This window comes from Gopherus evgoodei, chromosome 22 (assembly GCF_007399415.2).
Source record: "Gopherus evgoodei ecotype Sinaloan lineage chromosome 22, rGopEvg1_v1.p, whole genome shotgun sequence".
In the NCBI taxonomy this organism is placed as follows: Eukaryota; Metazoa; Chordata; order Testudines; family Testudinidae; genus Gopherus; species Gopherus evgoodei.
The window spans coordinates 270,293-284,884 of NC_044343.1; the positions used below are offsets into that span (position 1 = coordinate 270,293).

A 14,592-nucleotide genomic window follows, 5' to 3' on the forward strand; every position below is an offset into this window, starting at 1 on the left:
ACTAGAAACCTCTATTTAAATGATTTGATCATTTAAATTTTACACAAGCAGAAATTTTATTTTACATTTATAACATAAAATTAGAAAATTAAGTTATAAATACAGGATATGTAGTAAAAATTACTGTTTTCATTTGACCAAACAGCAGGCATGAAAGAAATCATAATCTTAGTAGGTTGTGGGTTCAAGTTCCAAACTAATACTTGGGGATGGGATTGGTGAAGTGCTTCATTGTTCTTTAGATCAAACATTAACTCAAAGTGCCTTCTGCTCTGACTCTGGCAGCTAGGCAGAAGATACAAATCTTAGAGCACAACCCTCATGTACTGGACAATGCTTCTTACAAATATTATACAGATCTGTCGCATCTTACGTGCATTTAACATGTGCGATTTCAGCTTTACGCAGTTGGCATATGCGGTTTTCACTTTACGCGCTAACCACGGAACCAAACCCCCACATAAGATGAGACAGACCTGCACCAAATGCTGACAGAGGCTTGTTACAATACTTATATTAAATAAAGAAATACATAAAAATCCATATTCAGTACTGTGTAATGTTCACGTCTGCTTCAATAAACGATGGTGTTCCAAAATGGGAAGTATGTTCTCTTGGTAAAATTAATCTATCAAACACAGCTGCCAGAATCAGAATTTACATTTAAAAAATGGATTCAAATGTACTGTCTTCTATACTTACCCTAACAGCCCAGTAAGCCTCTGTTGAAGGAGGTGTGATCAATAAGGGACTGCTAGTGTCATGCTAAAATGAAAAAAGTAAATATGTTTATGCACATGTAGCTTTCTCTTTAATATTTAAACATTTTACAGATGGCTATTGATATGAAGTATTTCATTTGTTATACTGAAAAGAAAAACAAACTCTTGCATATCTTATCCAAATAGTAAAAAAACTTGAAATGTCATATTATTATTTATTTGTATTATTGTAGCACCTAAGGGCCTAGTCACTGACCAGAACCCCACTGTGAAAGGTGCTGTACAATCACAGAACAAAAAGACAATCTCTGACCCAAAGAGCTTAACTATCAGGAGAGTAATTTGTAAAGCAGAAAAGATTTCCCCAGTTTTCATTTTAAGCTTCAGTTCTAAACTTAAAATATCACTTACAAATTTAGGAGGTGGTATAGTCAAGTTTAGATTGCTCAAGTTAACATCATGGCCATTCTGTGCACATGCTACGAGTCGCAATGCAACATAGAAACCCTACAAATTCAAACACAACAAGTAAATGCAGGGCATTCTGTTAATAAAAACAAGTAATCTAGCTCACTGTTTTTAAGCAGGATAATCTGTATATTGTTTTTTATGATACTATGCAGATACCATTGCTTAAATGATAAAACCACATTTCATAGAATATCAGGATTGGAAGAGACCTCAGAAGGTCATCTAGTCCAACCCCCTGCTCAAAGCAGGACCAATCCCCAACTAAATCATTTGGGGAGATGTTAAATTAATTGCTCTCACACTCCCACCCCTTCCATTTATTTCTATCTTTATATATTTCTACAGCTGGGTTTTTAAAGAAAAGAAAAGGAGACTTTGCAACAACTTTGTGTACAGCCTTTTTGGCTTAAGGAAAGAAACCCAATCAATAGTATACATTCTAAAAAATGCTTTCCCACAATTAAGCCATTGTTGCCAAACACTTTTTCTTAAAAATGAACTAAGTTTTAACAAACCCAAACCCCACAACCTGCAAAAGCTATTTAATATCCCAAATCATTAACAACAATATATGGGTCGACTTAGCCATTACATTTTAAAACAAAATTTGAAAAGCCATTCTTCATTCATTTATTTGCCAAATCCTGAGTTCAGGTTTTGTAACTCTCTTCCAAAAACTGATGCCATTACAAACACTCACAGGAGCTGCCAGCATAGTTGCATTCCCTGTTCTGCCTTTGCAACAGAAACGCACAATCCTGAACTCAAGATCTAGCAAGTAAGTGAAAGAGAAACTGATTTTTAAATATATTTTAATGTATGTATTTGTAATTTAAGCTTAAATGGTCTGTTGGTGATTTATGGTATTTAATAATCTTTAAAATGTTTTCTTAATATTTGGAAGTTCACCTTCAATTTTTTTTTTAATTTCTTGGACTTTAAGCATATCAAAATATTGTCAATATTTGCTACAGTATTTGATTAGTTTATTTTCATAATTTTTGTTAACCACAAATACCTAGAATATTTTTAACAGGTTGCGACAGAGTGCTGAGAATCAGCAGCCCAACCAGCACTCTAGTCACTGTAAGTCCAGTTTGTTTTTCCCAGAGAAGGGCCTGATTGAGGGAAGCAGGGGCTAATTACTAGATCACTCTGAGCTCAGGGAGCTAAGGAGCTAGTAATTCACGAACTGGAAGAGTAAAAAGGCACAGAAAAGAAGTGTAAGAAGGAAATGAGAGAAAGAAAGGGCGGAGAGAGTACAGGCAGGGCCAGGGTAAAGGGACATCTCTGCATGGATGATGTTTGCATATGACTGTAAACAGAGTTGCTGCATGGGACTATAATGGGTGGTTGTTGAGATAAACACAAATAAACTACATGTCAGTGTTTACAAACTGGAGGTATTAGAGCCATTTGAATGAGAAGACAGTAGAAGAGGACTGTGCCGTCACACATGTGCATTTATTTTTTCAAATAACAGAAAAATATAATTAACTAATGGAAATATCTCCAGATTATCCATTTTAATTACATTAGTTTAGAATAGCAGATACATACTGGGGTATGGGGAGACTGAAAAAGGCAGTAAAGCATGTAAGCACATATGTAACGTCAATGGAACTTAAGTACTATCCTGAATCGGGATGCTTTCCTGAATCAAGGCCAAAGCGTGCAGGGTTATATGATGGATTTATGTTCATGTTCACTGCACATTTTATATACCTGTTTATCCAAGTAGCCTTTACCCTCTGGGTCAGCCAAATCCCATATCTGTGGAAATAAAAATAATTATAAAATTACTTACAAAAATACATGTATATTGGAAAGCTCAAATAGAAAAACATTAGTACTTGAATTGTTTGTTTTATATTTCAAAATTTGAACTGCAAAATTTGCTTCACAAATTTTAAACCTCAAATTGTTAAAGTATATGTAAAAAAGAAAGTGCTCTTTCTTTTAAAATCAAATCCTTCACATAAAACCAGATGCAAACTCCACTGAAGTCAATGGGAGTCTGTCCATTACCTTTAATGACTTTTGGATCAGGCCCTTACATCCTAGCATCTGAATCTCTTGCATTAGGGATCACATCTCAACCAACATACACAGAACAATGATTGAGCATTTTCCGGCACTCCCTGGCCTGCAGTTGTAGAGAGGAGCTCCCAGTAATCCTGAACTCATGTCCCAGCAGCAGATACAGATTTTTCTAATATTTTGTTTTAAAATTAGTAATTTAAAATCTACTCACTCTATTGTGTAATCTCTAATCAATCATTGTCATCTAACTCATTTCTCATCACAGCTAGTCTTTTTCTTTCTCAATAGGTTCTTATATCACCCTTTTCACCACAGTATCTAAGCACCTTCCAGTAGTCCAATAAATGTTGTGATTAACTGATTATTTCTCTTTTACATATCTTCAGAATCTACACTTTCTTCAAAGCCTCCACCATTAAAACTTTTATCCAAACCCTGGCCATGTTCCACCTTGATTACTGTAACAATCTCATCCAGCCTCACGGAATCACACCTCTCCCAGCCCCCGTCTGTCCACATTTTCCTCCTCCACATCTCCCCCTCTTTGGATCCCTCCATTGGTGGATTCCTGTTTCTTCCCTTCATTTTCAGTTTCCTTTTCCTCACCCATATATCTCAATATCTCTGTTCCCAGTTCCCCTTACTGCTACCTACATCTTCTCAGTCATCTTGTCTGACTGCTTACTCCCTTTGTCTCCTCTTCCCACTCTTACCTTTTTGCCTTCTAAGATGCTGTCTCATGAGCATAGAACAGTCTCATTGAGAAGGTGCTCCCTCTTCAAACAATTCTTTACATGACCTTATTAACTCTCTCTTCATCTTCCTTATACTGAACTGTTTTATCTTGTGTGTTACAAACTTTCTGGGGCTCTTAAAATATCCACAGCAGCAAAGCTTTAGTCAGTGCAATCAAGTGAGTAACAACCAATCTACAGGTAATCTGGAATTCAGAAAAATCAGAGGTGCACTGTATTGCACATACTCTCTAGCAAACCACATCCACATTCACTCATACCAACTGTGATCATAATGCACAGAAAAAATACTGTATAATGTATGTGTGTCCCAATATAAACGCACACATACTTAACTTACTTTTCCAAGGATAATGTCTGGAAGACCTGATTTTTTAAGGAACAGTGCAGCTTCACTAGCCCCAACTCTCCCTGTGTATGTTGGATCTACCTGGAAAACAAAAATTAAGTGACTTAAGTATGTCAGCTACAAAAGCAAAAGTAGAGAATGGAGATTCGCCTGTCCCTTAACCATCCAATAATAGAGCAATATTAGTACACAGTTACCACACAACAGAGGAAACACTACAAGAAACTAGACTTAGAAAGGGGAAAAACAATTTAAAAAAAATATTAAAAACATACCTGTTTGTAATAAGTCTCATACAATGGATTCCCAGTCAAAAGCTAAAAAACAAAAAAAGAGTTGGTGTGTGGGATAAAAAAAAAAAAAAGAGAGAGAAAAGCAAGAATAGACCATGTTCAAATATATTCCACTTTCAGGGAATGCCAAAAAAGGACATCCTGATATGAAACAAATTAATTCAAATTATTATTTCTGTATCACTAATATTACATATTTAAAATACAAAAACATAAATTTGTAACCACATCATAACATAACACCTTGAAGTTCTGAATCTAAAAATTAGGGTTCTGGGTGTATTGTTAACTGGACACACTACATCAGGGGTCGGCAACCTACAGCATGCATACCAAAGGTGGCACGAGAGCCAGTTTTTGATGGCACACGGGGTGGGCTGAGCTACTCAGCCACTCAGCCCACCGCCGCTCTGGGGTTCCCGCTGCTCGCCTCTTGCCAGCTGAGGTCCCGCCGCTGGTCCCACTCAGCACCCACTGCTGACCTGGGGTAAAGAACCTCAGACTGGCAGTGGCAGGAGCCAGCAGTCAAAACCCTAGAGCAGCGGCGGGCTGAGCCACTCAGCCTGCCACCGCTCTGGGGTTTCCACCGCCAGCTCCTGCCAGCCCAGGGTCCCACCGCCAGTCCCACTCATCGCCTGCTGCTGGCCTGAGGTTCCTTCCCCCAGGCTGGCAGTGGACTGAGACTCCAGCTGGCAGGAGCTGGCAGTGGAAACCCTAGAGCTGGGCAGGCTGACCCACTCAGCCTGCCGCCGCTCTGGGGTTCCGGCTGCTGGCCCCTTGCCAGCCGGGGTCCCCGCTGCAGCCCCACTCACCTTGCTTCCAGTCAGGGCCGGTGCAAGGATATTTTGCACCCTAGGCGAAACTTCCACCTTGCGCCCCCACCTCTCCCCTTGGAGCATCACTTATTATAAACTTTCAAAAATGAATACTGCATAATGTGGCATTGTTCATTAGTATTAATAAATACTTGGCTTGAAAATTAATTAATTTCATTATTTAGTCTAAGCATTTAATGAAAATAAATGCAGGCTGGCTTTGGGTATGGGGGTGAGGCAGGGGTTGGATGGAGACAGGGGGTGTGGGGTTAGTGGCTTCAGGCAGGGGGGTGCAGCAGGGGATGGCTGGAGACAGGGGGTGTGGGGCTGGCTGCGGGCAGGGGTTGTGGGGATGGCTGGAGGCAGGACAGGGGGTGCAGCAGGGGCTGGTCGGAAGCAGGGTGGAGGGTTCCAGAGCCGTCCCTAGATATTCTGGGGCCCTACGCAGCCCCCCCCCCACAAGGGTGGGGGTGTGGTGCCCCAGGCCTCTGGGGGGAGGATTGGAGCAGGGGGGGGGGGCAGGCTTTCATAAGGGAGCAGGCCTCCAGGGGGGCAGGGCTGGCTTGGAGGGCAGGGGGGAACCACCCCCCAGCACTCACCGGCGGTGCAGCTGGGTCTCTGCACTTCCCCCTGCCGGAGGTGAGTGCAGGCCCAGCCCTGCTGCAGAGCTCAGGGGAGTGGGGACTGAGCGGGGACAGGGGCCCTGGGGAAGAGCCATAGCAGCAGGGAGCAGCGCAGTGCCCCCGGAGGAGGAATGACATCACTTCCTGGTCATCCAGAGCTGATCAAAGCCGCAGTGCCCCCTTGCACAGCAGCGGGAAAAGGGTTACATGTTTAGCTAGCCCCGGGTGAGCATCCCAGACATTTTGGGCACCGTTTTGGTACCCTCACATCTTGGCGCCCTAGGCGGCCGCCTAGTTTGCCTAGTGGTTGGAGCAGCACTGCTTCCGGTTGGAGTTCCAGCGCAGGCCCCCTGCCAAACAGAGTCCAGGCCTCTAGCCCTGCTCAGCCCTACCAGCCACCAGCTCCACTCACCTCAGCTGCCGATCTGGGGTTCCAGCCACTTAAGAACTGACCACTCAGAAGCCTGCATGCAGCTTAAAGTATCAAAATACGTGCCACCAGACATTGGAAAACTCAGCAATGAAAAGCAAGGGCAAGGATCACACTAAACTAATAAGATCTGCATTTTAATTTAATTTTAAATAAAGCTTCTCAAACATTTTGAAAACCTTGTTTACTGTACATATAACAGTAGTTTGGTTGTATATTATAGACTTATAGAGAGACCTTCTAAAAAACATTAAAATGAATTACCAGCATGGAAAGCCTTAAATTAGAGTGTATACATGAAGACTCGGCACACCGCTGCTGAAAGGTTGCCAATCCCTGCACTGCGTGCTTACAGAATGCTCTCAACAATAAAGTGTAATATTAATATTTAACTCTGATCCTGAGTTAGAGAAGTCTTCCTGCATGGACCCATTTTGCAGGATTGGGGTACAGAAACATAAGTTTAGGATAAATATATGCAATGTAATTAAATTAACATTACTATGAGAACTGTAACACTAGTGACTTGAGAGTTTAGATTTTTTTTTAACATTAACATTGTTATTCAAAAGCAGCAGACAATATTAAACTGTGTATAGCTTCTCCCCCTCCACAGCCTTCCCGACACTTAAAATCATGTGATGGGGTGGATGAGGGCTTATGGGCCTGCCACACCCTGCCCCAGAAAAGGGCAATAGAGAGGTCTAGAGCAGCTGTGTGGGAAATGGCCAACCAGGTTAGTATAAGAAGAAGAGCTGCAGGACCAGAGTGAGTTCAGTTCCATGTTAGAGCTAGAGGAGAGTGGATAGTGCTCCAGGTTGGCTGCTAGGATTCCACAAGGACAAGGCCCTGAGATAAGAATGAAGAATGTGTGGGAACCATGGGAAAGTAGCCCAGGGAATTATAGCAGTAACCCAGTCTATTTAAAGGGACATTGTGAATGGCTGGTATCTATAGAATCCCTGGGCTGGGACCTGGAGTACAGGCTGGTGCTGCATCCCCCTCCGTGGAAATTGGCCTGGAGTTTGAGGGACCCCAGAAGGGGAACTGTAGTGGCCCAGCTGAAGAGCTAGGGACAGAAAGGCCCAGAGAGGGCAAAGACACTGCCTCCAGGGAAGGAGCCCTGGGGCACTGATCTATTCCGGAGCAAGGACAAACAGAGACATCACAGAAGGCTCAGAGAGGCTGCTGCTGGACTTGTACCCTGAAAGGGGTTTGCACTGCTTTTCTCTATCAGATAGACTGTGTATGACTTGGCTGGAGGGCTGAGTTACCGAAGACCCCCCACAAATAGAGAGAGAGCAGGCCCATGCACTTGGCCAAAGGGTGCTCATGAGAGGCGAGTGTGACTCCATTACAGTCAAATAAATGGGGAATAACTGTCTAGTTTCCCAGACTTCTTGCTGAATAGCTCAAAACAATAAAAAAGCTTGTTTCACAGCCTCACACACAAGAGATGGAACATTTTATTTGGGCAGAAATTTGTAGAGGTTACAATGAATAGAGCACAATATAGAAACTGAGGAAAAACTGTGTCTGGAGCAAAACAGCCCCATCCTCCATCCCTGGGTACATTAACCATTTAAAAATGAAAACACTCAATGCGTGCAAAATTTTGAAATTGCAATGTATATAGAGAAATTCCCACACACTTAAATTATGCAATGTTTAAAATGCTATCATTCAAATCAGATCTATGGTGTGTTGTGTCTTTTCTCTTTAAACTATATCTGCTTTCTCCAAACAGCCTGTCCAGTGACATTTGTAGACAAGTTTTCACCACACCAACATTTCACCAGAGCAAAATATAATAGTGCATGCTGACATGTTCAAAGTGATTAAATTCACAGCTGTATATTTCTTGATTATGCAATCCCTATTTTATTTGTATGTTGTACATACATATCACACACAAACTACATTAAAAGTATGATATGATATACACTCAAAAGTTAGGAAAAGCTAGAATTAAATTACCTCTGCAATGGATATGCATGTGTTTGTAATTATGTAGGTGTTTAAAAAAAGTAAACTGAAAAACCAGAAATTCCATCATGTGGAATCATAACTAGCACCCTCACGGATCACCAGTAGGGCTGAAACCTTGAGATGCATACCACAGACCTCTGCCATTTAACAGAAAAAGTGATAGCATTAATAAATTGACATCCTCTTCATGGATCTGTCACTAGTAGAGGAAAAGACCCATTTTGCAAAGGGGTTTCCACAAAAATTTATGACTGCAAAGGAACAGCGAGACTAACAATCTTTGGTTTATTCCAAATTGTGGAGGGGACTGACCCTTCTGTTCCTGTTCCCTCAAGCCTAACACATTCTGTCACATCCTCTCCACCCTCTCCCTGTACTGCCTCTCTCCCATCAGCTTCTTGTCCCAGGCTCCATGCTAGTCCACATCTTCCCTCTGGGCTGTCCTAGTGAGTCTTCCCTCCCCAGGCTCATTGCCCAGACAGTGCCAGTCTCCCTCTCCACTGTCAAGCAGGGACAGCCTCCTTGCCCTCACAGTCCTAGTCCAATTCAGCTCCCAGTTCTCCTCCCCTTAGGTTACAATCCTAAATCTTCCCCTTGCCAGGCTCTTTGTCCCAGTCTGCTCCCTCTGCCACACCTGTCCTCCGTCCTAGGTCTGGCTTATTCTCTCTGTATTCTAATCAAACCGTTTCCTCCTCCATGCTGCGTGAGTGCCTGTTCCCCAGAGGGAACATTGAGAGAACAAGAGAGAGAGTCTCCATATTCTCGGTTCTGTGACGTAGTGATCTGCAACACTTGGCAGGAAAGTCCTGCTCAGACCATGTAGTCCTGGGCTGGAGCATGCTTGGTACAGACAGAATCTTCAGAGAATCTAGAGGCCACTCTCTGCTGCACATTTGCAAACTTAGATTTTTTTTTCCAGAGTCTTATAAGATGTCCAAACTTGGGCTTTTATTTTCCCCCACGAGAACAGCAAAAGGTTCATCCCTGACACAAAGGCAACCCCCTGCCAAAATGTCCAGTTCCTGCTCTAAAACACGGAGGCACACTAGAACTATAGCTTCTCAAGAAAACAGTTAAGATTGTGGCTTTTTGGTTTTTTTTTCAATATAATCATGGGCAAAATGACTCCCTCCCCAAGTATTTTCTTCAGAAATGGCTGGACCATTTTTGTTAAAACTTTCTTAAAATATGAAGGCTGAGACAGATACTTGACTTGAGAAATTCTAACCCAAGTAGTTAAAAATTGGCAAAGACATAGGCAACTGAAAACAGGGTCTTACAAGAAGAAATGTCAGGCTAACTGAAGTACAGGTGGAGCTTCTAGCTCCACCTATAATATTTATGTGTGTGGGTGTGTGCACGTGCACATACATCTTGTGTCTTAACAGAATTAGAAGCATGTGCTTGATGTACCACTAGGACGGGAAGAATCCTGGCTTTCCAATAATACATCATTCCCTTTCTGAGTCTGACTGGTACACAACTGAATATTGCTCATCCTTCACTTTGACCATTTTTGGGGGTGTCTGTGCATATTTGGGGAAAGATGGAAATGGTCTGTGTCATGTTGATTTTTATCTCTGGCAAGCTAGTAGAAATCCCAGGGGAGATTAAATAGTTGGCAGAGTGCTGGTGAGGTAAAATATACATAATTAAATTTATCAGAGGGTATCACCTCCACTTCCTGTTTTGATATAGCATTGAGATTTGATTTTATAGGCATGCTTTTAGGCCCCGAGCCTGTGAACACTCATGTACATGCTTAAACTTTAAACACAAGCAAGTCCTGCTGTCATAAACAGATAGCTAAGGGTTAATGTCTCTTTCACCTGGAGCACCTGATCAGAGGACCAATCAGGAAACCGGATTTTTTCAACTTTGGGTGGAGGGAATTGTGTGTCTGAGGTCTTTGTTTTCTGGCTGCCTGCTTTCTCTGAGCTTTGGAGAAGTAGTTCTGTTTTCTAATCTTCTGTTTCTAAGTGTAAGGACAAAGAGATCAGATAGTAAGTTATATGGTTTCTTTTCTTTGGTATTTGCATGAATATAAGTGCTGGAGTGCTTTGATTTGTATTCTTTTTAAATAAGGCTGTTTATTCAATATTCTTTTAAGCAATTGACCCTGTATTCGTCATCTTAATACAGAGAGACCATTTGTATTTTTTTTTTCTTAAAAGAAAGCTTTATATAAAAAGAAAGAAAAAATACAAATGGTCTCTCTGTATTAAGATGACGAATACAGGGTCAATTGCTTAAAAGAATATTGAATAAACAGCCTTATTTAAAAAGAATACAAATCAAAGCACTCCAGCACTTATATTCATGCAAATACCAAAGAAAAGAAACCATATAACTTACTATCTGATCTCTTTGTCCTTACACTTAGAAACAGAAGATTAGAAAACAGAACTACTTCTCCAAAGCTCAGAGAAAGCAGGCAGCCAGAAAACAAAGACCTCAGACACACAATTCCCTCCACCCAAAGTTGAAAAAATCCGGTTTCCTGATTGGTCCTCTGGTCAGGTGCTCCAGCTGAAAGAGACATTAACCCTTAGCTATCTGTTTATGACACCTGCTGAGTTAAAATTAATGTGATTATTCACATGCTTAAAATTAAGCAAATGTTGATTTGCAGAACTGGAACCTTAGACTGTATAAAACAGAAGGTACAATGTAACAAACCTTCATTTACTGGGAACATTACTGATATATTACAAGCACCTCACATTTTTGCATTCTGTATAAACAAAAAATAATACAGCCCATTTGAGTCATTATTTAAATGTTTACAATCACTGATGCCCAGTCTTATCCTGGATGCCTCCATGTAAATATACTTAAATTATTACATCTGTTTCCACCCCCCTATTCTTTTGTATTCCACTTCGGTGGGTTTTTACACACACACTCTCCCTCTCCCTCCCTCTCTCTCTCTCAATTCTACATAGGCAAAAAAATCTTTTCCAAGGAAACTACCCAACACAGCTAGCTAACTATTTAGAAAATGTATCAATGTTGAAAGAAAGAACTATATCCTGTCCACAGCAAGAAGACCTAGTCTTTCAGTAACATGTACAAATTGCATAAAAATAGATAATACCAAGAGAACTTAGTACAACAAATCTCCCAAACATCAAAGGAGACGTGCAACTAACTATATAAAAGCAGGATTTCTAGTATGGTAAATATCCGAGACGTGCCATACGGGGTACATTTTATCAATCCACTGTAAAACTGTTTTACCTACTTTATTAGATGAGTCTTTAGCAAGCACTATAACTACCAACTTCTATGAAAGAAAAAATGTTCCCCTCTGAAGTCTAAGATATCACAAATGGTAGCTTGATATGAAAGGCCAGAGTCTAATCACAAATTTAAATTGTAAACATCCGTACATATCATGAAAACATCTAGTATAATATTTATACACTGGTGGGTTTTCTTTTAGATGCTTGTCAGCCATACTGTTTTATCAGATCAGAAATGCTTTCTATCACAAAATTAGGGTAATTATTGAAAAAATTTCTACCCTAAAGTTTAAGCAAAATCATGAAAGCAAAGTGTATCCACAAGGACAGTCCTTTCCTTCCTTTGTATATTTTGTTTAGAACTAATAAATAAAAGACAGAATGCTTGCCATCTTTCACTTAAAAATTCTGTTTTATCCATCTGGGGTATGTGTGACTACAGCCTCATTGCAACCACAGCCATCTTTGGAATTCTTTCTTTGCTAGAAACTTAGCAAGAATACAAATTAGCAACAGTGAAAAACATATTTGGGGCCAAACAGGACTCTGATCTGTGCCCAAAAAAGGGTTAGATAGCAACACTCTCCCATAATGAGGCACTTGGCAAATTGTGTTGTACAACAAATTATATGAAACACTGTGGAAACATAACTACTTAGAGTGTGATAAAAAAAGATCCACATTATTTCTTTACAGCGCTAAAATGTGTCTAAAGTAATTATTCTGAGCATGTTGATACTACTTTTTGAAGACAGCTCCACTGGAGTTTCACTCTGGCATTCTTAAAAGCAGTGCAAAATATGGTGGGTATTTTAAAATTTATTACTCATGGTCAGTACATGGCACATTTAAGTTCGTATGGCACAGTAAGTTGTGTAAAAACAGTAACAATTATTTTGCAAATGTCTGACTTCTGAATAGATTCATCAAAGTAACTAGATGTGTTTCTTCCACAATGATAATTACATACAACTTGTCAAAGACTTCAAGAGAGCAAGGAGTTACTTGAATTTATATCAAAAACCCAATTCAGCAAGTTGCTTGAGCTTTTAAAGCTCTATACAAGAGAACATGCATTTCAGGGGTGAAATTTAAAAGTGAAATAGAAAGCTTTTAATATTTTCTGAAATGTATATGAAGCCAGACGGTCTTATGTTGCAAAGACAGCATGGATCTATGTATCCAAGTGAAGTCTCACAAACTGCAAGAGAAGATAGAACTCTGAGCTTGGGACTTGGGGGAAAAGAGACTTAATAAATATATAACTATTATAAAGTGGAAACATTTTATTAGTTACTTATTTGGGTTCTGGAGCTCCCCACTTAACTGTAAACCTTGCTAACAAATACCAGGAATGTGTAATGTGGTTAGTAATATCTAGTGCCTTCCTCATTTGAAATCTAGATCAGATTTGCCTATAAATATTCAAATACACTTGGAAGATTGACAGTAGTCTTTCTAAATACACCTCTACCTCGATATAACACGACCCAATATAACACAAATTTGGATATAACATGGTAAAGCAGTGCTCCAGGGGGACAGGGCTGCGCACTCTGGTGGATGAAAGCAAGTTCAATATAACGTGGTTTCACGTATAACGCGGTAAGATTTTTTGGCTCTTGAGGACAGCATTATATCGAGGTAGAGGTGTACATGACTGATCTATTGCAAGTGGTGAAGACAGGGTTTCACTTTAAAGATTTTTGGGTAGATTTATCCCCTCATAGGAAATCAGTTAGATAATGTCTGAAAAGCACTTTGCAGAGGTAAAGGACTATGTAAGCACCAAGTATTTCTGCCATTATTCAAGAATTTAGGTAAGCATATAATGGCAAGTGTCAAGGTAGGGGTCTACTACAGACCATCAAATCAAGAAGAGGTGGTGGATAAGGCATTTATAAAACAAACCAATATCCAAAGCATAAGACCGGGAAGTAATGGGGGCCTTTACCCAAACATCTGTTAGAAAAGTAATGCAGTTGTTGAAATGTATTGGGGACACATTTTTGTTCCCAGTAGAACAAAAAAGAAACAGGAGGAAGTAACCAGGGGACAGCCCTTTTAGACTTGATTTTGACCAACATGGAGAAACTGGTAGAAAATCTGAAGGTGAAAGGCAATTTGGGTGAAAGTGATCATGAAATAGACTTCAGGATTCTAAGGAAAGGAAGGAGTGAGAGCAGTGAAATAAGGTCATGGAACTTAAAAAAAACTTCTCCCACTTTAACAAACTCAGAGAACTGGTAGGTAAGGTCCATGGCCGGGGGGGGAGGGGGAGAGAATTCAGGATGGCTGGGAGTTTCTCAAGGAGAAAATATTAAAGGCATAGCTCCAAACTAGTCTGAGGCAAAGGAAAGACAGGAAGACTAGTGAGAGGCCACTATGGCTCTCAGGAGCACTTTAATGATCTGACAATCAAAAAGGAATCCTACATAAAGTTGAAACATGGAAAAATTACTAAGGAGGAGTACAAAGGAATAGCACAAGCATGTAGGAACAAAATTAGAAAGGCTAAGGCACAAAATGAGTTACATGTAGAAAGGGACATAAAAGGCAGTCAGAAGAGGGTTCTTTAAATACATAAGGAACAAGAGAAAGATGAATCAAAGCATAGGTTCTCTATTTTGCAGAGAAGGAGAGCTAAGAAGTTAAAAATGATGACAACAAGAAAGCTGAAGTGTTTAATGCCAATTTAACTTTTGTCTTTATTAAAAAAGCTAATGGTGACCAGATACTCAACACAATTAATATTAACAATAAGGGGGGAGGAATGCAAGCCAAAATAGGGAAACAACAGGTTAAAGAATATTTAGATAAGTGAGATGTACTGATATCAGCAGGGCCTGATGCAATT

At 40.3% G+C, this 14,592-nt stretch overlaps 1 protein-coding gene across 5 annotated transcripts in view; it reads right to left on the minus strand.

Moving 5' to 3' along the window:
* EPS15L1 (epidermal growth factor receptor pathway substrate 15 like 1) overlaps nucleotides 1-14,592 on the minus strand; it is an 81,709-nt gene that overhangs the window by 65,173 nt on the left and 1,944 nt on the right. For all 5 annotated transcript variants that reach the window (XM_030540065.1, XM_030540064.1, XM_030540066.1 and 2 more), the window contains exons 2-6: nucleotides 4,616-4,657; nucleotides 4,332-4,421; nucleotides 2,919-2,966; nucleotides 1,134-1,229; nucleotides 703-765 (exon numbers count right to left, since the gene is read on the minus strand). In XM_030540065.1, coding sequence (XP_030395925.1) covers nucleotides 703-765; nucleotides 1,134-1,229; nucleotides 2,919-2,966; nucleotides 4,332-4,421; nucleotides 4,616-4,657 — 339 coding nt within the window. The remainder of the gene's footprint in view (nucleotides 1-702; nucleotides 766-1,133; nucleotides 1,230-2,918; nucleotides 2,967-4,331; nucleotides 4,422-4,615; nucleotides 4,658-14,592) is intronic.